Below are 25,156 nucleotides of genomic sequence, written 5' to 3' on the forward strand. Positions count from 1 at the left end.
CATTCTGAGACACTTATTCTTAAGGTAGATAATGTGAAATCTACTTCTACTGTTTTTTTAATTTATCTTCAACGTCAGTCATTCCCTTACTTTTTAGGATTTTGCTTTTTTTTAAAAAAAAGGACATTGTGCTTCAATTATTGTGGCATACAACAACCACAGACCCCAGTGACTACATAGGCTGCACTCAGAAAATCCATTCAGCCAACAAAGTGGAGGCCAGATGATCCATATTTGTTCTGCACTCAGAAGCTTGCTCCCATTAGCAGTCATCTTCTTGGCTAAAGTTCAGTGATACAGCTTTGTACTCACCTGCCAGATAACACTTTTGAAGACTTGACAAGAAATGTGTCCTCAATTTGAGAAATGTCTTTCTCGAATATTTGACAGTCACCCTGAAAGTCTGGTTCTGAAAATAATTGGACCTTTAAAGATAAAGCAAATTCTACCTGTAACTGAAAAGTATACACTCAAGCCATCAAATTGATTCTAAACCCACACTTGACCAAGGACATAATTCAACTGCCCTATGAAGTGTGTAACCAAATCCCTCTCATCCACTGGTAGAATAAATGGTGGCAAACCTTTGTCACATGACAGGCTGTGAGCAAAAAGGGAAACGATTTCTGTGATTCTGCCTATGTATGCAGTTTTCCCCACCAGGATTGTGATCCATACAAATGCTAGCCAAAATCCAGCCAGTGTAAGTCACAGTATTGTCTGCACTAGTGAATTGTTGCTAGTTAAGGAGTCCAAACTTGTATTCCTTGTTGTGCGTCAATCATGTGATTTGGCATGTTATGATAAATAAAAGGCACAATTTCATAACTAGCAGTTAGTTGCTGCTGAGATTTATGCTGTTTGACTTACAGCATACGGAAGGATTTTGCCCAAATTCCAAAATTATATAGATTATAAACATACTGCCATAAACCTAATATAAATTTATACTGGTGCGATTCCTATCAGCGTAAATTTCAGCAGTGAAATGAGGCAATTAAGAAGCCAGCTTTAGACACATACTGCCTCTGCTGCTATAAATTGTGCTGATTGAATTACAGTATCTTTAGGTTAAACTAAAACAATGTCTATGACCATTCCATGTGTAGACCAAGTTGGTATCACAATATCATACAGAGACACAACCTCAAAGGTGACCTGAATCTGGAAATTCTTTTTGAAGGGGCATTATTCTTATAGATCTTTGCTAAAGTCCAAGCCTGAACACCTTCTAGAAATACATGTGGTCAAAGATTTGGTAGTCAAAGTTTTAAATGTATCCATTTCACATTTCTCTGGAAAACCCTGACAAGGTTTCAGATATATATTCACCCTTTTTGTAGTTTCTTTTCTGTCAATTGTGTGAACTACAAGTGCTTTTACCTCTCTTTCCTATCTCTTCTCTAGGCTAGAGTGAGACACATTGGCTTTGCTAATTAGAATCACCATTGGCTGTGCTAATTAGAATTGCAACCCAACAACGTACAGAAAATCACATATTCCCTATCCCAAAGTCTACTGTATTATTCATTCAGCTTCCACTATATATTTGATTCCCAAGATATTTGGAATTTTACCTTACATTTCCCTGTATGATCACTTGCACTGTCCTAAAATGCATGAAAAACAAAGGGATAAAAGAAACAAAGATTATGTTAGAAATATACAAAGATACACCAATTAACTAGTCAAAGAATAAACATATGAGGAAAAAATATAATCTGTAATAATAAATAAAAGTTTGTTGAAAATATATTTACCAAAATTATGGGTTGAACTGACGATATCTTACAACTCAGAGCTCCCCAAGACTCACAGCTGGGGTACATCCCTTTATCAAGAATGTACTGCTCTCCTGTAAAATCAGGATTTTCATAAGCCACCCACCTAGAAAATAAGAGAATCTTATTTTACTAGGGTTTTACAAGCTCCTTGTGCTAGAATTTCATAATGCAGGGATATTGCACAGTAACAAACATTAGTATCACAATAGCAATATAAAGACAGAAATATGTAAAAAATGATGAAGAATGTCATTGATTTATACTTAAGGGTTTTTTTGTCTGACACCATTATTCTGACTTTAATACTGTGGACCTAAAATTGGTTTTCTTTAATCTGGTATATTAGCAAATAACTCTGAGATAAAAGACCAAGTATTTACTTTTATGGAGTGTTATTTTGGTCATACATCTCAAGTCTTACATGGTGTAATATGGATGTGGGCAACCAGGGAGGTTGAGGGTCATTCTTAAAATTTGCTGGCAGTCCAAGAGCTCTACTGGCAAGGGAGATGATCTGAAGGGGAGAGTAATGTTCAGGAGGCCAATTTTTATTGTAAAAGTTGCAACTAGAGATGGGGGTATTTGTATATGAATACGAATATTCCCCTACAGGTGCAGATAACTAAGGTCTGGCCCCCTGGGTCAACCACTCACCATTCTGCCACTGCTGTGGGCTCCGTGCTCGCTTCCTATTGCTCTGGAGCTCACGGTGCATTAGCCACTCCTGGCACAAAGCAGAATGACGAGCCTCTCTACCAGGTCGAAGAGTGGTTAATTCATCATGAGCTCCAGAGCGATAGGAAGGGAGTGCGGAGCCCGCAACAGCAGCAGCAGAATGGTGAGTGGTTGGTCCGGCCCCAGATAACCCTCATTATCTGCATCTGTGGGGAGATATTCGTATACGAATACTCCCATCTCTAGTTGCAATCAAGGGTTAACTGAAAAATGGGTTTAACTTTAAAAAAGTGAAAAAGCAGAAACAACAAAGAACCCACTTTTATTCCACCTAGTAGTTATTCTTTAAATTTTAATTTGTTTAGAGATATGGGCTGTTTTGGAAGTACTGGAAGGAAGCTTCCCCAAACACAGCAGAATTGCCTTACATGCCCTGAAGTGGCACAAGGGGACTTTCTGAAATCAAAGTGTAATGGGGAGGAGGGACAGGCCCACAGGTTGCCCAAATATGTCCTATCTGCTCCTCATGTTAAACATGGAAAAGGATGCATTCAAAAACATACAGTATATGAATTCACCAACATATAAATTCTTGTTTTCAATGGCAGTCATTTATCTTTTTCAATCCCAGACAAGGCTAGATATAACCAATTCTTTAAGTATAATTCAACACATATATTCCAGCTAGAAACATGACTTTAAAAAAGTGTCATTATGAGAACGTTATATGTTTTGCCCACTATTGCCTTCTGATTCATATTTAATCATCCATGCAGCACACTGTTAATTTGTCATTTGGAGCAATTTTTTTTAATGAGCACACCCAAACTGCCCTGTGAGCTGCTTAGTCAAAGTGACAGAGGTATGAACCACAAAGTCTAGTCAGCAATGGAACATGTTTACACAGGAACATCACATACACTTGGAAGTCTGAAAATAAATCTGGTTTGGTTAGTATCTCAGTTCTGCAAACAGTAGGCTATCCAGCTAGTAATAACAGTCACTTATAATGAAAACAGAGATTATAGTATTCTGTGTTGAGAACTACTGTGCTAACAACTAAATAAGTGTTTGATTTCGCATTCTACAGAAACATCTCCAGGAAAATTTAAAGTTTGGTGCCAAGACAGTTTCCTCCCCCTCTTCCTTGTCATTATTTGTATGCAAATTTCTTGACTTATGTTAGCCACACACAGTGCTGTGGAACAAGGAAAAATGTCTTAAGCAAACAGGTCCTAAATGGCTCAATACCAGGTCTAATTGGAGGTATGGCCCTCACAGTGTCTTGAAAGACACATTGCTAAAACAAGAAACATACGGCAGCCCTATATATACAAATACAAAATCAGGTTCAGTCACAAATACATTTTTTTCACAGTATGCCCATCAACATTCGAATAACAAATTATGAGAATTATGAGAATACAACAAGCAGGTAGACAGGAACATGAAATGTAGTAACCAGCAGGTGGCAGAGGAGGGGTGAACAACTTATGGCTCTTCAGATGTTGCTGGACTTTAATTCGCTCTCATCATAATTCACTGAAAAGTGCTTTCATTCAGGTACAGTGGGGTCTCTACTTAAGAACTTAATCCGTATTGGAAGGTGGTTCTCATGTGGAAAAGTTCTTATGTAGAATCTGCATTTCCCATAGGAATGCATTGAAAACCATTTAATCTGTATCTGCTCTTTTCCGTCCATAGAAACTAATGGGAAGCTGCTATTCCGCCTTCTACCACTAGAGGGGGATATTTTTCTTTTTTTTTCCCCTTAGGTCAGGGAACAGTGTTAAAAGCACTTCTGACGAAGCTAATTTTGAAGCAATGGACTGAAAACCAATTAATCTGGCTGTTTTTTTGTTATGTAGAGGTGCGTTCGTACATTGAAGCATTAGTTCCCATAGGAATTAATGCAAAGCTGGTTAATACGTACTCTACCACTAGGGGGAGAACTTTTTTTTAACCTAAGATGACCTAAGGTTAAAAAAAGAGCAGGAAAGTTTTTTTTCCTGTTCTTATCTTGGATTTTTGTTCTCAAGTAGAAGCAAAATTTAGCAAATGGAGCTGTTCTTAAGTGGAACTGTTCTTAAGTAGGGATGTTCTTAAGCAGAGACCCCACTGTATGTGTTGCATGTTTCCAGAGTAGAAGTGATAATTCACAGAATGGATGTCTGATTTTTTAATAACTTGCATTACAATTTATATATAAAGACCCCCTCAGAGAGAATAACACAACAGAAAAAAATTACAAATCTAAGTCCACAAAATGGCCTAGATATAAAGGCTAATCCTACCACAAACACATGCCCCTGTACTATGGACTTATGGAAGAGTGAGTAGCTTTCAGGAATTAATTTAAGTTAATTAGTTCCACAGATAGAAAGGTCATATCTCACATATTCACTCATGGTATGTGAGATAGTGAGAAACCCAGAGAAAGGCCTTGTGTACATTCTGTACACATGCAACATATAAAAATGAAAGAGAGTTTATTTTGTGCATGAAGAACATCTGCATAAGTACTAGCAAGTAGATAAAAATGCATGTTTATAGTTTCCATCTATATGTGCCATCATGTTGCTTCTAACCTATAGGAACTTTATGAATTCACGAGCTCTAAAAAATCTTGTTATTATTAGCCCTGTTCAGCTCTTGCAAACTCCAGGTCACAGGTTCCTTTATTGAGTTTTTACTGAAGTACAGCTAACATAGGCTAGATCATACCCTATGAATTCCGCAAATTGGTTTGCCCTCAGAATTTACACACAGCTGATGGATGCAAGTTGTTTTCTTGCTCTAGCTTTACACATGCTGCTCAAATCTAAACTGAGGGTGTGATCACACAGTGGGAGAAATGCAAATGGATCTGCTGTGAAATGGTACCTGGGATGCCAGGTTTTCCCAAGCAAATTCACTTTAACCAATAACACAGGAGTTAGTGGGCAAGTGAGGGGGGTTGACAGTCTGCATTATTTGCAGCTTGTTAAGGTAGCTCTGCTATGACTGCCCAGATTTGCAGTTGGCACAGCTACATAATTACCTTAACAATTTGCATAGAAGTACCTTAATAAGTTGCAAACAGTGACCTTAGCAAGGTGCCAATTAGAAATTCTCCTCACTCTTTTCCCCCTCTTTGGTCTCCAGGTGCCCTAATGCACCTGTGCATGCACTAAACTCTTAAGAAATGGTTTTGAGATTAGAGAGACCTGGTTGAGAGAAACAGACACCCTTTTGATTGCCCCTTTGCTTTTCTCTCCTTGAATTAGGAGGCTGGGAAAGCCACCTGGTTGCCCGGCCAACATCAGCACAAGCTATCGCACTGTTTGAACTGATGCAAATTCATTCAGTTTTTAAAAAAGTAGAAACCCTAGCAACTGAGGAAAAAAGTAGTATGGGTTAGGTGGGAAAAATTCCAGGCTAATTCATATTATCATCTTGCATCTCATGTAGAGTCAATGGAAAATCATATGAATCACGCCATCTCAATCCTGGAGCACTTCCCACCTTATTTGTCAGTATAGTCACTCCATGAAACATGTTTTCTAAAAACATGGTACTTGCTGAATTTGGACAAAGATGTTTGAGGTGTAACAACTGTCAGTTTAAATTTTCTGACATTTTACTACTGATGTGATAGAACAACAGACACAGTCCCCAATAAAAGTAACCATTTATATTCATTAGTCACACACAAACTGGCAGAGCAAGGCATCATGTATTTTTGTCACAGAAAGGAAGAGAGCACTAAGGAAGTTATAAAACCCTATCAACACATATATCCTTAAATGATGAAAAAGAAACATTTTTTTTACATGAGTGTCATGGATCAAAACTCTACTAATGTAATTTTCTTCCTTTTTCTAAGTGTGCTCAAAATGAACATATTCCCTGCAGGTACACAAGCAGGATTTTAAAAAGACAACATGCACCCTGCTTGTGGGGCACTGATAGTTCTTTATGCTTCTGTATTTACTAACTGATGCCATAAAAATGAAAATGAAGCTTGGTATCTGACTTACACTCCACTTAAGACGTTAATGGATTGTGTCCGTAATCCATAGCCAGTATCCTTTAAATTGGGAATGATTCCTAGCACGTTTATATTGCTCCCTTTAGTCCCAAAGTATTTATCAGCATACATTATCATGTGAGGCTGTGCAAAATTCTGTGGGCAGAACAAATAAGAAACCATCAAGGCACAAAAATGCAACTGAAGAACATCACATCTCCTAATCACAACTTATGTGTTGTATGCAGATGTAGTGGGTACCGAAACAAGGCAAGGAACTGTATACTGTATGGGGGAAAGGAGTAAACATCAGAAGGACCCCTGAAGTTCACAAAAAATGGAGGAAGCAGATGTTATTTTAAAAAAGGCCCAGGTTCCTTATACAGATCTGGAATCAGGTCTGTATAAGCCCTGGCAGAAGAAAGGAGGAAGTCGACATGGGAGCACTTGCCAACGTGAGTGTTCTGTTTTCTAATTGCCTCCATGATTTACAGGATCCTAAATGATCCAACTGACACCTAAAAGGACCTCTTCAGCCTAAATTCTTTCCCATGAAAATCTCTTCCAAATCTTTCCCCCCTCCAATTTAGACCAACAAGTGATACACTCACATGAATATCCACAGGCATGCACACAACCATACAAAAAGACTGCTTTCCATGGGCAGCTCATTTTAGTAGAATTGAGAGGTGGGGGAAGCAGAGAAAGGTGTGAAGAAGATAAAAGAAAGAAAAATATATCTCTTCTTTTTCCCACTTTGAATTTTGAGGGGTGAAGAGTTCATATATAAAGTAATGTAATGAAGAGCAAAACACCACATCTTTCTTCAATCTGTACTTATATTACACATTTTTAAACTCACCCCTAGAATGGGCCGCAGTGATCGCACCTTCTCATCGTAACCACCCCAGTCCATCCATTCCTGATATTCTCCTTCTTCCAGTAAATACTGATGCCCTTCAAACTCTGGCTTCTCATAGGCAACCCATCTATAAATGAAAATACAACGGGAAAACGAACGAACCAAACCTGTTACCTTAGTGCAACAGCAGCAAAAATTAAAATCGGGGGTGGGTGGGTGGGTGGGTGGGGGAAGAAGCTGGGGATGAAAATTCAAATAAGTTTTCACAACAAATTAAGGAATGTGACCCAGGACTGCAATGTGGAAGATTACACACTAATTGCCTAATTTGCCTGTTGAAATAAATGGAATTTAAAAGTGCCTAACACCAACATTGTACACTTGAAATTGGGAAACTGAACAATGGAATGCTATACATATCAACTCAGAAGCAAGTCCCATAAAATCCAGCTAAGTAAACGCAGAATTTTATGCTATTAGCAGCAACACAAATGAAAGGCATTTCCTAATCTATACACCTTCTAAAAGTCAAATACCATGTTTGATAACAAGGGCCATTCATTTTACGGCCTTAATAGGTTATACAAATTTACCTGAAAGAAGTCTAATTTTCAATAGGCTTCTTTAACAGATCTCTTGTTTCCACAGTATTCGTGTGGAATAAACATTTACTGGGGCACCAATAATTATCAAAAAAGCTCAAAACGTAGAAGTGTTAAGAATGCTCCATACGTTATGGAAAATAGGAGGAAAATATGGAAAAGAGCATATTATGTGCTGGACTCACACTAAGGCACACATGGAACAGACCCACGAAATCAGTAAGATTTTAGTTGTCACTTATTTTAGCTTCATGGATCTTGGTTGGTCTACTCTCAAGAATGGCTGGCTTCAATCCTGCATATGCTGTTTATGTTCCCTGCTATATGATAAGAAATCTTTATTTTTATTTGGCTTTTTGTTCATCTTATGCACTCATAATTGACTCTGGACAAATTACGATCCTCCATGAGAGGTACATGCTATGAACAGACACCTTGCAGCTAATTAATGATGTTCCAGCAGCATGCTTGTGTATCGTCTATGTGACCAAGCATGGAACCAGACATGGAAATGATGCCATGATAATTAATTGTGACTTGCTTCTGCAACTCATACTATTTCACTTACCCTGGAGTAAAACCCCAGTAGGACTCTTGCCACTATATCCTACAGTGACCATACTACAGTAGCTCTCAGATAAAAATGCCTGTGTATATTCTTGATACTTACATTCCTCCTTTCACTTTTATGGATCCTATTGAGGTAAGTGGTCCCATTTCGATCTCTGTTGATTCTTCTTTTTCATTTCCTTCCACAGCAAGAGCTACTAATTCTGAATCAAGTTCTATGTGCTTCCCTTCAAAGAATGGCTTTTCATAAATGATAATCTTTAGCAAAACAAAGATAACAGTGAACAGTTATGTCTGCAGTTTTCCAGGGAAGTCAAAACACCACCACACACTTTGTTTTAGTGTTATTTAGAAACAAAGCAGGTTGGATGCTGATGCTAAGAGAAAGCAAGAACTAGCATAAAGGCAACTTAGTAAATTGATGGATGATGTGATGCTGGGGCCAGCTTTGCCTATAACTATTCTCTTAGGTCAGCAAAGCCAATTTAAGTTTGTAATCTTGTTCCCAACCATAGATACTGTACCATGGTATACCAAGGGCTTGACATGATATAATGTCTATCTTGTAAATTAATTTATATATTTGTTCTACTCATAGAACCATGGATAATTTTATTTTCTAAAAAGCAACACTGCCATTTGATAGGGTTCTATGGAGTCAAGTTTGTCATATAAATATTTAGGGCAAAGGAATTAACAAATGTGGTCAGCAATAAGCATTGCCTGTAAATTCAAAGGTATTCACATGATAGCTGGCAATGACTGCAACAGCATTATTACTCATAGGATTTAGGGAGATACATGTTTGTCATGTTTCATATTAGTTAAATAGGACATTCAGATATAGAAATATTTTTACCTTGGGACTTTCTGGAAATTCAACTTTACGTGCACCCTAAAAAAAATGAAGGGAGAAATGAAACAAAACCCAACACCCAATCCCAAATGCTAACTTTGATTTTGTTAAGAGCTATTGTTTACTGTATTTCATAAAGTATTGAAGTTAAAATGGCAAACCCACTGCATAAAAATACAAATGTTTCTTTTAAATTCCCTCAGAGTTTCATAAAAATATTGAATACTGAAATTGGAAATCACAATGGAAGCAGGTTAAGGAACAGAAGAAATTATATGAATCCAAATGTGCTTTAGAATCTCAAAAGCTTTAGAATGAATTTTGAAAGTACAGCTATCATATCACACTTGCAGCCTTCAGTGTACAGTGGTGCCTCACATTGCGACGTTAATTTGTTCCGCAAAAATCGCTGCAGAACGAAAATGTCGCTATGCGATATTAAAAAGCCCATAGAAACGCATTGAAACCCCTTCAATGCTTTCCTATGGGCTTAAAACTCACAGTTCAGCGAAGATCCTCCATAGCGTGGCCATTTTCACTGCCTCTTAAGCGAGGAATCCATCCCTAAACACAGCGGGCGGCCATTTTGTTTAGCGGGCGGCCAGTTTACCCGGCGGCCATTTTGAAACCACCGATCAGCTGTTTTAAAATCGTTGCTTTGCAATGCTCAGTTCCCGAAGCAGGGAACCGAGCATCACAAAGGGAAATTCCCCCATAGGGAACATCGCAAAGTGATTGCTTTTGCGATCGCAAAAAATGTATCGCAAAGCGATTTCATTGCTAGACGGAGTGATCGCTATGCCAGGCACCATTGTATGTATTTCACGTCTCACCATTTTCAAGGGCTTCAGGGACCTAATATATGCTTCTTTTTTATTCCAAAATGATAGACTGGGATATTGTCCAGGTTCCAGCATTAAAGGGGTTCCTTGGAAACCAGGTTCTTCATAAAGTAGCCATCTATAAATAGAAAATAGTAAGAAATTTAGAGTGGAATTCCTTCTAATTTATATAATTCCAAAGGAGGTGCTATCCTGGTATGAGCCTAGATAGGAAATGACAAGGAGAAACCCAGTGATAACAGTCCATTGACAGAACAGACACAATTGACAATACAGATGGACTGACGCCCTAAAGGAAGCCACAAGCTTGAATCCACAAGAGCTGAGTAGGGCTGTTGAGGGCAGGACATTTTGGCGACTGCTTATTCTTAGGGTCATCATAAGCTGGAGGTGACTTGACAGCACATAACAAACCATAAAAACCATCCACCTGAAAAATGTTGCTTTGGATGTTTGGAATACCCTTTGGAACAGATCTTGGGAGGGCCTGAAATACAGTTAGATGGCAAGAAAGGGGAAAGCTCACTGCATACATGGAAGTCTACTTGCGTACCTCAGAAATCCAGGAAATTTCCCTGATATCAGCCTGATACTGGCAAAGGAAAATGGGGTCCAGGAGTGACAGAAGTAAATGAAAAACGTTTTGAAAACTGGATTTTAATAGTTATTAATGCAGCTCTACACACTCACTCAGGAGTACAGAGTCAATAAGAATTGTTCCCAGATAAGTACGTGTCTATTCATCCATAAAAAGACTGCTCAGAATCCTTGGTAAGTTGTGGTAGCATAAGTGCAATGGCATTCTGCAGTGGCAAATTGCTGCCAATTAACAAGTTACCAGTTGTATCCCTTTCCACATGCCAGTCATGTGAGTTGATGCATAGAGAAGGATACAACTGGTCACAGGATTTGACCACTAGCTTTATTTATTTATTTATTTATTTATTTATTTATTTATTTATTCATTCATTCATTCATTCATTCATTTCATTTCATTTATACCCTGCCTATCTAGTCAACTGTGACCACTCTAGGTGGCTAGAGCAGCTTTAGTGAAGTAAGAGCAAAATTCAATTGCAGTGTTTTCCTATACAAACTTTTGGTGGATTTATTTGCTCTCCTTCTACAAGGTAGATTGAAAATATAATGAATTTTCCATTTAGTGTGCTCAATGATATCTGCAAATATTTCCTTTCTACACAAATATAAATAAGTGGTAAAATATTTCAGTGATGCCTAAACATAAATACAAGGCAAGCAAATTACTAGAGATGTGCTTTGGATCCAGCCAGAAACAGAATGAAGTCAGGCTTCGTCAGGAAATGTCCAAATCAAAGTAGGACTCCTTCCAGATGAACTGAATCACTATTTCAATTCTCCTGAAAATACAGTATCAGCCCTTTGGACTTGAACTAGCAGTCTGGATTCAGAAGGAGACAAAAACACAAGCAATATACCTACAAAAATTGATATGCCTTTCTCCTACTGCCCCGTGTAAATAAAACTTGAGGTGGGGCGGGGGGATTTTTCGAGTTACTGGTACCTCTAATTTCTAATCACAGTAAAACTAAATATGGTCCAGTCAGAGTGCTTCAGGGGAGGGAAACTGGAGTAATATATTGCAGAACTAGTCTAGTATTGCTCTTCGGTATCTCTCTCTCTCCTTCAGAGCAGGAATGTTAACAAATCTTGGCAAAGTCTGCAGGACATGGAAGTGTGTTGTAGTGGGCACCTGGACAAAAACATGCTGCTTGTTCAAGTCTCTCTATGTCTGCTACTAGACTTGCCAAGTCTTGTCTTATCAGACTTTCAGTGATTTTGGTGCCAATGGATCAAGAAGAAAAAAATGGTTGAATTATTTTTCAGTCATCATAATTCCCTAGGCCAGGGGTTTCACAAAGTGTGTGCCACAGCCCCCTGAGGCCTCTGTGGTGCTGCAGGGCACTGCCAAAATCAGCTAGCAGCACAATGGAATCCTCTCTCTCTCTCTTTTGGCTGAGCTGATGCTGCTACTCTTCCAGCTTTGTTTCCAGCCCCTTTGTGAGTCTTTGCTTCCTGCTCTGCCCAGCACCCCTCACTGCTGCTTAAGGGAGCAGTGAGTTGCAAAGGTTTGGGAACCACTGTCTTAGGCTCTGAATCTACCCTTCTGAGATTTTGCAGTTTTCTTACCTCAAGAGACCTCTGTGACACATGGCCTATCTATAAGAATTGCCTCCCAAAAAGACATGGATGGAGCTGGAAATAATAAAGCAAAACCCTTCCCCTCTCCCACCAAATCTGAATACTCTAGTTCCACAAAAAATTAAAAATTAAAAAGAAAATGCTGGGGCTACCTCTATGCTATATGCTATGCTTGTAACAACTACCAAAAAAATGTAGGAAAATAACATTTGGCTGATTTCACCCAGAAGCAGCAGCTATTCCTGCAAACCTCATCCAGCTAGACAAGAAATAAAATACGGAGTCAGCTATTCCCTCAAAGGATGCCAAACAATCTTGCTCTTATCTGTCTGCAATTCTGCAGGAGTAATTGCCTCATACAGAACTATTATTTCTGCAGATTCGAATCACTCTTTGAGTTATAGGAACAATGTAGCTACTTATTAATTTGAAATGATAATGAAAGAAAGGGAAGCACAGATTTCCAAATGAAGATTCTTATTTAGATCATAGTTGAATCAAGTAGCCTTTGAATCAGGCAGAGCCAAACTAGACTAAATTCTGCATGGCTGAGTAACTGTCTAAACTAAATCTTGTGGGTTGCTGCACAACACTGGGATAAGCACCTTAGTCCCCTCTTCTTAGCATACATTCCTTGTTGGTAAAATGTAATGCCACAATGGCTCCAATCCCACACTTTTCTGAAGTTCTCACTCATTCTGAAGAGGATCTTGGCAATTTATCACATTTAATTAACAGGTATCAGTGAGTCTAATACAATGCTGAGACATGTACTGATGATTAATTTGAAAAAATCTCTCTACCACCCTGTGTTGTAGCAAAGAAAAGACTTCCCTATTATTCTGCTGACATTAGTAAAAAAAAATATTTCAAGGCACATAGTTTTTGCAGCCAATAACCTCAGTTTAATTAGATGTACATCTGACTTGCTCTTGAGTAGAAATAAATAAAACAAATAACAGGACAAATAAATAAAAATAATAACAAAAAGAACCAAGAATGTGTTACAATATCTCTGCCAGACATTAACCAGGATATACAAAATATTTTACATTTTACCCTAAAGGGGTTGTAATGAATTCATACTTTAAAAGAGCGTTACTCTCTAAGGGGAAGGGGGAAAAAGTTTAATGTCATGCATTACTCTAACCTTCTGACTACCTGGGCATTCAACAAATAAAAGGCTTTAAAAGAAAATCTTCACAAAAACCATACACTTACATGCCCCAGTGTACTTGGATGGAACAAGTTTTCGGTGCAGACACAAATCGCGTTTCTTCAGTGTCATCAAAATATGAATTCACAACACCTAAACCTTCAGGTTCTGAAAACAGGTCAATTCGGCATAGTCTGTAATCCTGGCAAAATTATACAATGAAAATGAACATATCAAGTAGCATTATTGTAAATCAGACTAATATTCAAACGGGTGTTAATACCATTAATCATATATTAGACCCAATATCCCAAGATACAGTATTATCTAACAATATGTTTTCCTACTTGGATATACAAGGAATGTTCTATTCTAAAGATGGAAAGAGATCCCCTTTGCCATCTTTGAATTTGATATGTATTGTGTGACATGTAAACAAAGTATTCATTTGCAAAAATCTGTAACTATACTTCAAAATAGGCCTGAAGATCACTGCTCTTTCTCTCTGTTTTCTCAATATTTTCTCCTGAAAGCTTCTGGCTTTGTGATGAAAAATACTTGACACATTGTAACTCTGAAACTTTTCTTCTTTTATATTTTCTAAACAAAATATTTTAGTTTTCAAACAAAGGTTATTATTTATAAAAGTAGCAATACCAAGATATTATACTATGCACACCTCTGAGACACACAGTGAAGACTGCATCACCTCATAGGTTATGTATATTTTACCAAAAGTGTTCTCGTTTTTTTAAAAAAAAGACTTTTACTGTCACAGTTTTTGAGCAGCAGCAGCAGAAAGGGTACACTGGCTGTTTCCCTGGCTTCGTAAAGGGATACTCTAGGGGAAAGAATCCCTGTTTATAAATTTAAATGGCAACCTCAACTCAGTGTAGGGGTTTGGTGATGGCTGTCATTCTGGTGGCAGCACATATAAGGTAGAAGGAAGGAAGTGGTCACTCCCTCAGTATGCCCTTCTCAACTTCCTTCTGTTTGTTCTGTCTGAAATAAAAAGTTAATTGTGGTACTCTCTTATCTCTCTACCTAAGAAACATGAAGGACTTAACCACTGGTTTATTTATATTGGTGTTATGTTGAGAAGCCCAGCAGCATGTGGTAGGGATGTTCCACCTGACATCCCCCCCCCCCGGTCCTGTGTGGGAAGTACTTATGCAACTGGCATTACCCACATTCTGCTAGATTTTTGGACAGTCAAGTCATGGGATGAAACCATGGCAAAATAGTTCCAACTATTTTACCAAAATGTTACCAATAGGCAGTTGTGTAACATAATGTCCATCTTCATGCATTGCCTATGAAAGTGGTAAGCTATTCATATATCATATGTATATGCTGTTATGTATTTGACCAAGGAAAATGATAGAAAAATGATTATTTGTGATGACACTAAACAAACTAAAACATCATCAATGCAGTGGGGAAAATTGCAGCAAAATGCTGCAATGTTTTTAGATAATATGACATGGGGTCAAAATCCTGTTGCTTTAACGTAGTAAACCGCACAACAGTCGGCCCATTGAATTCATGGGAATTTAGGGAGTCAACTCCTCCATAAGTTCCATTGATTCCAATGAGCCTACTCTAAACTCTGATTTGCTATGCTAAAATAAGCTGTAGTAAGAGTAGGCCCATTTGAATTTATTTATTTATTTACAATATTTTTATCCCACCCTTCTCCTTAAAAGTACCCAAGGTGGCTATCACACTACTACAGTAGTGTAATTTAAGATGCTAAGCAACAAGATTTTGGCCACTGTTATACAGATCAATGTATAATTCCATAGCACTTTAAAAACAGAAGAAATTAACAAGAGTGGGGAACCAATATGATCTACCAAATTCAAGCTGCAACAGTCAAGTCTTTGCTTGCCTTAACTACATGTCTGATTGAACCAATCATTGCAGGTTCTGAAGATCCACAATCATCTTGGCTGTCAGATGGCTGTTCTCCCCAAAGGTTTGTGAGCTCCAGTTCTCCTTCTTCCAGAGGGATTGAAGGCCCTTCAAAGTTTGGCTTTTCATACAGGATCCAACTAGAAATAAAGCACATACAAAAACAAAAAACAAAACCCTGAGCTGGTATTTTTAAAAATCTGAATGGTTCATATATGTATAGTTGGGAGGGTGGGAACACTTGGCTGCAGAGCAAGATGTGGGGAATCTGAATTACCACAGTGCTTCTTGGGACAGGGACTACCTGAAATCACCCAGTGTGTGTGGCTGATGGGATTACCTGCCCTGCCATCTCTGCTGTATGTTCCCAGAACGCCACAAGAAGGAGGGACTGGTAAACTATTTTTGAATATTATAATATACATAGATAACCTTAGAAGAGTGGCATGTTGCTATACGTTGGAACTGAACCTGATGACACATTGTTGTTATTGTTTGTTTTTGTTATTATTGTTTGAAACATTTAATTTATTAGAGAAATGGGGGGACCCAGAGCTCTTAAATTGATGATTTCTAAGAAATACCACAGTTATTGTCAAGAGCAAGCACTAGCTAGATAAAGATAAATATAAAATTTCCAGTTAAAGGAATTTCTGTATAATTTGCTCAAATATCTGTGTTACATTTATGGGAATCAAAATCAAGGCCTAAGAAATCACAGCATGTTTCTTCATATCTCTAAATAGAAGGACAACATCTTTGAGTCCAAAGGTGACTCTCAATGTACTAAGGTTATCTATGTAAGGGAGATACTACTAATAATCATCATCATATTAGAACTGCAGAACTGGATATTTAGTAGAATTAAGGGAATGCATGATAGCCATGGTTTTCAAACTGTCTGTTTGGAAACTATCACCTCAGACAAAAGGATATATAATAACTTATCTCCATTAATTTCCACACTGCTATAACAAACTACAATTAGTCCCTTGCTTAACGACACAGGAAAAGAAAGTAAGCTATGTATAATTTCTAGTTGGGAGGACACTAAACAAGTAATGTCTAGTTGTATGTGTTGTATGCCATCAAGTCAGAAAAGCATTATAGCAACCCTAATAGGGCTTTCAAAATAAGTGACATATTTAAGGAGTGGTTTAAGCAATTAAACCCCTGACCCTGGTGAGTTTTCATTACTGAGCGGGGATTCATAACCCAGGTCTCCCGAGTCCCAGTCTGTTATTCTGTGCACTACCCCATGTTGAATAATATTATGTTACTAACATGCAATGTTTTCACATACTAGGGCAGCAATGGCAAAAGACTGCTCTGCTATGAAGTAAAGAAATAATAATCCTTAATATATGAACATTTTATTAGATTTTGTTATGATGAAATTTTGAACTAAAAAGGTCTGGGAGAGAAAGAACAATCATCTCTGTTTATTGTTTTACATACTCTTATGCACCAAAACGACAAAGAACAAAACAAAAAACTTACTGTGAGCTGGCTGAGCAAGAGGATAGTTGAAGATGAGCAAGAGGATAGTTGAAGAAGATGACTGGCCTACATTCTAATAAATATACTTCATTATCCGCCCCTTCATGTGGGACAGAAATAACTAAGACATATTCTAGCCAAGACTTGTGGGAGTGTGACTTAGTTTCAAAATATCAGAATCAGAGGGTTTATCAGGAAAGAGAGGCCCTGGGCTAATTAAAAAACCATAGATGAGGCAGGAATCAGATCAAGTGCCAGAAATGGACAGTTTCAATCAAATGCACAGGGCATCTGTGTGGAACCAAGCTGCATCAAAAGCGAAACAGGCAGGAAACTGAGCAATGAAAAGGACAAGAAAGACCATACTTCTAGAACTAGAAGGAATCACAAGCCAAGAAGGACAGAACTAGAAAAGAGGAAAGGAAAAGAAGAATTTAGATTAGTTCAACAAAACTGTACCTTGGATTCTGTGCACAGCCCAACCACACATCTTTAAATTTCTTTAGTTTCCAATAATTACGGCCATGGTCTATCACTTCTGTGCACCTGAGTGCAGTTTTTGTTCATAGGAAGATCCCTTGCAAGCGATCTGTCAATAACATTATCACTAACCAGATGTGTAGCTGTGCTCAATGCACTATAATCCCCCAACCCATTTCCCAATCCAATAAGTCCCTCTTATACCATTCTTCAATGGCCTGCTGTTCTCTAGGCACCCAGTATGCAAAGTGGTCCCACAAAAAGCATGAGTATATTGTGAGCTGGGGCACTGGAATGAAGCACACCATTGGACAATTGTATGTGAGGTTTCAGCTTGTGGGACATGAGAAGGTGTGTGCCTATAATTGCATAATGAAGAGCAAACCACAGCCAACAATATGCAATTAACGTCTGTTTAACTTGCAAATCTGAATAGTATAACATCCATTGTGGCCTTCTGAGTTTCATGTAGAAGGACTGTATAAAACCATACTACCATGGTGGAACATAGCCAACTGTCTCAACTTCTGAAGTGCTTAATAAACATTCAGTTTTCTGTCACATTCTACTATGTTACCATTCTCTAGCAATCAAATCAATGAAAGTAAATCAAAACAGATCAAAGAGAAGTTTTCCCGCCCCTTCCTGTATTTTTGTGGTGTAATTACTATATAGCATCATACTCTGTAGAAAGGTGAGAAGTTTTATAAATGAATACAGAACTTTTAAATTGTAGATATTATCTATGCATGGCAAAACACCATGCTTGTTTTATTTGTACCAATTGGATTTGTGTTCTTTGCTTTGGCAAAAAAAAAAAACTAGTTTAAAGTAATATAATCATAATTCATGGCTTTTAAAATTTCAATCAATTCTATCCTTGGTCAGCAAATTGTTATGACTATATGAAATTCTTAAGTTATTTAATAATTGCTTATGTCATCCTGTATGTGTCTGGATTCAACAGGGATTTGGTAGATGAAATAATTCTGCCATGAGAAACAGATAATATTCTGATAATTCAGCAATATATACTGCTCAATCACTGCTACAGAAAATGTTTAAAATATGCATAGCATTCAGTATACCTAATCTAGCACTCCTGTTAGATTAGGAATAATCCAAGACAGAAAGGAGTAATAATCTTAATAGAAATAAGGAAGTATGAGGTAAAATGTAAGAAAATATTTAAGGTTACGGGTGATGATTTTACTAGAGTATTCATAGGAAAAGAGGAAAACATGATCAACATCAACAATAAAGTTTCTACATACATTAGATCAAGAATCATACTTGCTGGAACAGTCAGAACATGTCTTAGGAAATTTAGAATAAGCTTGTTCAATCAAGTTAGGCTATAAAACAGGCATCAGGCCAAACTTGAAAGGATACAACCAATAAGTGAACAAAGCATGTTTAGACAGAATGGGAATAGAGAGCTATGTAGCTGAAGTCATAATCAAGAAAAAACAGCAGGGGGAGAAAGTCTTCTTTTCTTACCATCCTCGGATGATTTTAATTAAAATCACAGGCGACAGTACCCAAGAAGTGCAATCCAACACATCATGAAAAACTTCAATACTGCTTTCTGAAGGATCCGGTTTATTGTAAATCACAATCTGTATATTTTAAAAAATATAAATCATTTCATCCTGTTTTAGTCTACTAAGGAAATTTGGGGAGGGGAGTTATTCATTAAGGAAAAGGCATATTGTACCTTTCCAGGTCTTGGATTAATTTTACTCTGGCTGTTTCCTGAAAATGCCTGTTAAGAAAAAGGGAAGAAACAGTAAGAAATCAAGTAGAAAATGTGATTTATTCTATTCAATCACTTAAGAACGGTGTGTATTGTAATACTTTAACATTCATATTTCATAGTATTTTATATTATTAAATATCCATGTATCTTTAAGGCAGTGGTTCCCAGTCTTGGGTCCCCAGATGTTCTTGGACTACAACTCCCAGAAACCCTGTCCAGCATAGCTAGTGGTGAAGGCTTCTGGGAATTTTAAAACAAGAACATCTGGGGATCCAAGGTTGGGAACCATTGCTTTAAGGCTAAACAATCTGGAACAACCACTGCATATTTTAAAATCCTAACGACCACACTTTCCAGTTGCCCAAGTACAGCATTTAGCAATTAAAGTATATCTCAGCTACAGATAAGCATACTCAACATGCTTTCATTACAACCATCATTTTTTATCCTTTTGCAACCTTAGCAGAATGAACAAGGAACCTCAAGGAAGAATTAGCTGATGAACTGGAACTTTAGCCAATAAAGGCATGAATGTTTGCTATATCAGTACGGTTCAATGTTAAAAATACCTCCTATTGCACTTGTTGCAGCATGTCAAAAAAGACACTATTGCACAAAAGGTGCAGGGACCTTACAGCTGATAAGAACAAACACTGAAATGCAACTATTTCAATTTACTATTGATTAAAGCAAACAATTCTATTGTCACTGATAAATTAAGGCATTCAAAGTAAATAAGCCAATGATGCTTGTGCTAAACAGCTGGGACATTTATGATGAGTGTTTTTATATTTGTTTTGTTTCAAGTTCTTTCAGAGGGTGTCCCTTTTGCTTTCATGTTTTTCATGCACCAGGCCCTTTGTTTTACATGAAAGAAACTACTTCTTTCAGATAAACTCATTTCATCTCTCCCTAGCTGTGACTGGGGGGGGGGGGGGGAGACAACCCAGAGACAAGAAGGCATAAGTCAGTCTACTCCAAAAGCAGGCAACAGCACAACCAATAACCACCACCAAACAAAAGAGTTCTAAGAAAACCCACCAGACACCTTTACCAGGATAAGTACATAGTCAATTAATCAAATAACAAATTTTAACAAATCAGTAAAATAGGGAAAGCACCTCCCCCGCACCAGAGAGGGCAAAATAAAAATAAAACATGCAGCCTCTAGCTCTGAAAATCCCGAAGAAGCAGACAAATAAAAGGGGGGGGGTTACAATCACCCCAACCACACCTACTAGAACACCACATGCCTTCTCTTTCTTGATTCCATTCGGTTGCAGTTAGGCAGACCACTGGCAAGTGGCAGGAAAAAAAAAAGAAAAAAAATGGAAGGACGGAGGAGGAAAAAGAATGACCTTGTGACTCTAAGCAGAGGTTTACCAATTCTAGCTGCTTCAGCCAGGTAAGAGTATCACTACTGCTGTCTTTTAAGAAATATAAACAGAGTTTCATAACAGAATGAAGTGGGAGGTACTATAATGCATTTACGAATGTTTTGAAAATGTTGAAGGTGAAATTTAGAAATGAACAATGACTTGATTATGCTGCTAAATGCGAAGGATAGCAAATACAGTGGACCCTCGACTTACGGAAGTAATCCGTATTGGAACAGTGGCCGCAGGTCGAAAAGTCCGTAGGTCGAGGGTCTATTTCCCATAGGAATGCATTGAAAACCCATTAATCCGTAAGGGGGGGGACCTCCGAGATGCCTCCCATGGTGGCGGAGAAGCCCTGGAAGGCATCTGGAGGCATGATCGCCGGCCTACGGACCAGAAGGGGAGGCGGGGAAAGCACCAAATTTAAATATGGTGCTTTCCCCGCCTCCCCCTTCTGGGCCATAGGTCGATTCTCCAACCGCAAGTTGTAGTGAAATTTTGCAGCCGGAGCCATCTGTAAGTCAAGGGCCCACTGTAGTTATCTTTCCTTCCTCATATTGTCTCCCTAGCTAATTCGTTTCCGCAGAAAATAGATGAGAAAATTAAAAATGTTTATATTCTCATTATACCATCTTACCATCACAGTCAGATGAACTGTTTGTTTGGACTATATTAAAAGTGATGTTTTTTATTTCATGATCATGATCATAATCTTTCTTAGGTGATGAGAAATTATTCTCTATTTAGACTGCTGGTGTTAGGTAGACAGGATAAAAATGATGCTGCCTAGTTACATCATATGTTCTATGTGATTAAAAGAGTTGTTACTGTGGTTTTTAAAGAGAGGTAGTAGTGGTCTTTTAACAATATTTACTAAATGTTTTACTATGAATTAAACCTAATTATAAGAATGCAAACTGCTATTTCCACTCATACCCACTTTTTGTTCTAATTTCAAAATATGTATTTCAGTAAATGGAGGGAAAAATGCAAATTTGAAAGCAGAGGAACAAGGAACTATGCAAAACCATGTGGTCAATATGACCAGATAGGCGGAGTATAAATGGAATAAATAAATAAATAAATAAATAAATAAATAAATAAATAAATAAATAAATAAATAAATAAATAAGTAAGTAAGTAAGTAAGTAAACAAACAAACAAACAAACAAAAACAAACAAACCAATGCAGACTTCTAAAATTAGCCACATTACATTAAACCCACCTCAACATCTAAGAAACCATTTGGTTCATAGAGGTTTGGTTTCAACCAGTTGGAAAAGTTGGTGTCAAGATTTCCAAAGTTCGGCATTTGTAGAATTTTCTCCTTTTTTGCATCATCTGTTTGTAAATATTTCTCCATACAGTTTGGAGCACTGAAACCTGAAAAACACTGAACAACACACACACAAAAGATAAATAGATAAGATAAGTAAGGTGGATGGATGGATGGATGGATGGATGGATGGATGGATGGATGGATGGATGGATGGATGGATGGATGGATGGATGGACAGATAGATGGATAGTTAAATGCTGGTTACAGTTGAGAAAATACACAGTAGCAAGACTTTAATGTTACACAGTATACTGTAACTTTTTTGTTACCTCTGGTTTCTGAGCCGTATCAAATATTAAAGCAGGCATTCTTGATGAATCAACACCCTTCTCAGGGGCAAATGAAGTTGTGATTGTGTTTATAGAGGTCACAGATGGTGTGAACACTTTTTCTTTAGACAGCAGGCTTGAGAAGATGGCACTGTTCTCCAGCCGAGACCTCTTAACGTCGCCATCTGCACCGTCCTTGCTCTCCTTCCCACTCATTTCCTGGATAGCCTTAGGATTAGCCCTACTGGGTAATTTCAGAGATTGAAGAATGAGGCTATTTTCGTTAGAGGCTCGTTTGGGCCTGACTCTGGCCTCTGTTTCTAAGCTCTGCAATTTCAGCTGAAGAGATGGGGCTAGATCTTGCGGTTTATCTCTCTTTACTCCCAATCCTACGGTAAATACATTGGGGTCAAATATCTTCTCTAAATTGTCTTCATGAATTGGAGGCATCGCAAAGTGAGGAGCTGGTGATCTGGGAGCTTTGGCCTTTTTCTTTTTCTGAGGCACACAAGCAGATGTGTTTTTAAGTGTTTCAGTAAATGTTGCCATGTCTGAAGGGGAATCACAAATGCCTTCACCACTGCCAGCTTCAGGAACATTGCAAACACCTCCAGGACTTTTCTCCTGACCACCAACGTTTTGTTCAAATAACTCTGTATTTTCCAGAACGGTATTCACCATCCTTTTCTCTTCATTTTCAGTCTGTGGAGCCACACTATGCTCTGATTCTGATATTCTGGGCACAAAATCAGATTCCAAGAGATGTTTCTCATCTTTACTTAGGGAAGAGATACCTGTGTTTAAAGAATCATTTTCTCTACTTTCAGGAGATATAGATCCAGCCTGTATACTTCTGTTTCTATTTTGGAAGGTTTCAATTTCTTCCCTCTGTTGTACAGATGGAGTTTTAGGTAGCAAATTTTCCTTGGCTAATTCTACACCATCTTTTTCAGAAGTGCAATCATCCCCTTGATTGTCATCTACCTTACCATTTTGATTAAATTCAGATTCAGCAGCTTTTCCAACTTCCTCATTCATTAGAATACTTGACTGGGCCCTTCGTTCTGACTTTATTTTTACATCCGAAGAGATTTCTCTTGCCTTTGTGCCATTCTGCAATGCTTTTTGGCGGCTGTTTGCTTTATTTGTAACTCTGTTAGTCTGTTCACTTTCAACGTGCTGTTTCCCAAACTTGAGTTTAGCTCTTCCAACAAATGTATTTGATACAGGAGCTTTTTTTGAAGCGGGGACCTCAGCAGAAACGTTTTGATTAATATTCTTATTTTCAAACAAAGATATTTTATTGGCAATACTGAAGTTAATTTTAACTGCTTTGTCTAATGAATCTTGTCCATTTCCCAAATCTTCCAGGCTTTTGGAAGCTTTAAGGTTTATTTCAATATTCTTTGGTTTAGGTGGACTGTAAAAACAAAGAAATAAAATCAGAACTAGAGTTTAAAACATGATATTTTTCATATAATCTAAAGTTAGTTTTATGCGTAAAATTAAGGCTGAACAAAGCACACTTACTCTGTTGAATCCATAGAATACAATGGGACTTATGTCCAACTAAAATGTATAGGGTTTCACTATGAAATTTCTATTTTGTTTTGCTCCAAGGAAATGCAAATGTGGGCTTAATTTGCAAATCTGATTTCTGAGGCATTTCTCTTTGATGAAACCACATTAAAGAGAGGAAAACAAATTAATAATAGGGAATACACATTATCTCTAATGACTGATGTATATTTTAACCACATACAATAATATGTTTTATGAACAGACAGTACATTTTAGATTGCATTTTGTATATTTTAGCCAATAATATGTGGTCCATGGGCTGATGCTGGTCCATGGTCTTGGCAGGACTGGGCTGAGGAGACAGATCTCCCACCCCCCAGCACTCCCCCCATGCACACCCACAATCATGCCCGCCCATCCACGCATATGCACCCCACCCACCCGCAAGCATGCCCCACCTACCTGTGCATGTGTGAGTGTGTGCCCCGCTCACCCGCGAGCACACCTCACCCACCCACGAGCACCCCTGCCTACATGCACATGCGCAAGCATGCAGCCCACCCACCTGTGAGTGCACCCCACCCACCTTTGAGTGCAGGGGGCTGCCCACCCTGCACAGACCCTGCCCCCCAGTCCATGGTTCAGAAAAGTTTGGGGCCCACTGCTCTAACTGCAACCTTAGACTGTCTTAACAAAAACATAGTGTCCATATCACAGGATGTAACAGTTCTACTTTGTGCTGCATTAGAAACACTATGGACAGACTATTAGTGTTGCATAACTTGCTGTGGCTAATTGTAGCTAACTGATAAAGTACTGAGGTGTAATTTGGTTGCATGCCTTCAAGCACACTACTGACACATGCTCTAGCACCTACTCAATTAGCTTCAAAGTATATAAATCTTATGTAAACACGCAGCCTATGCTACTTTCTGGGTACTACATTTTAGAGCAGAGCAATCAGGCTAGTGAGGGGGCAGAAAATGGTCTCTTGTAAGGAATAGTTTAAAGAGCTGGGGTATGTTTAGGCTGAAGAAGAGACAATCTAAGGGAACATGTGAAATACTGTGCAGCAGAAATGATACCCCTGAGTGCAGAACTAATATCAGTAAGTGGGAATTTCAGGGAAGCAGATTTTTGCTAAACATTAGGGAAATCTTCCTAACACTAATAGCTGTTCAGCCTTATAACGTATGTGGGAGGCACTAGGTTTTCCTTTGCTGGAAGGATGTAAGCAGAATCTGGAGAACAAGCTGAGAGGAATTCTGTAAGCTGCATTACATAGACTGCCTTAAGCAGGAGTAGGGATGAACTAAATGAGTTGTAAAACCTCTTTCAACTCTGTGAACCATTTAATAAAGGAAATCTGCTGGAGAAAACTGCCAGAGAAGGTACCCTTGATGTGTGTGTGGGGTGGGACTGACTGCTTTCTTCCACACCCAGTTTACGTAATTCCA

At 38.2% G+C, this 25,156-nt stretch overlaps 1 protein-coding gene across 1 annotated transcript in view; it reads right to left on the reverse strand.

Annotated features, from left to right (window-relative positions):
- The window catches only part of CRYBG1 (crystallin beta-gamma domain containing 1), a 123,033-nt gene that overhangs the window by 19,470 nt on the left and 78,407 nt on the right, over positions 1 to 25,156 (reverse strand). Inside the window, exons 4-17 of the mRNA XM_072998249.2 lie at positions 22,179 to 23,598; positions 21,796 to 21,963; positions 19,149 to 19,196; positions 18,932 to 19,050; positions 15,429 to 15,591; positions 13,603 to 13,739; positions 10,192 to 10,318; positions 9,362 to 9,397; positions 8,603 to 8,760; positions 7,331 to 7,457; positions 6,479 to 6,624; positions 1,761 to 1,887; positions 1,578 to 1,610; positions 313 to 425 (exon numbers count right to left, since the gene is read on the reverse strand). Coding sequence (XP_072854350.2) covers positions 313 to 425; positions 1,578 to 1,610; positions 1,761 to 1,887; positions 6,479 to 6,624; positions 7,331 to 7,457; positions 8,603 to 8,760; positions 9,362 to 9,397; positions 10,192 to 10,318; positions 13,603 to 13,739; positions 15,429 to 15,591; positions 18,932 to 19,050; positions 19,149 to 19,196; positions 21,796 to 21,963; positions 22,179 to 23,598 — 2,922 coding nt within the window. The remainder of the gene's footprint in view (positions 1 to 312; positions 426 to 1,577; positions 1,611 to 1,760; positions 1,888 to 6,478; positions 6,625 to 7,330; positions 7,458 to 8,602; positions 8,761 to 9,361; positions 9,398 to 10,191; positions 10,319 to 13,602; positions 13,740 to 15,428; positions 15,592 to 18,931; positions 19,051 to 19,148; positions 19,197 to 21,795; positions 21,964 to 22,178; positions 23,599 to 25,156) is intronic.

The sequence above is a fragment of the Pogona vitticeps genome, chromosome 1 (assembly GCF_051106095.1).
Source record: "Pogona vitticeps strain Pit_001003342236 chromosome 1, PviZW2.1, whole genome shotgun sequence".
Taxonomy (NCBI): domain Eukaryota; kingdom Metazoa; phylum Chordata; class Lepidosauria; order Squamata; family Agamidae; genus Pogona; species Pogona vitticeps.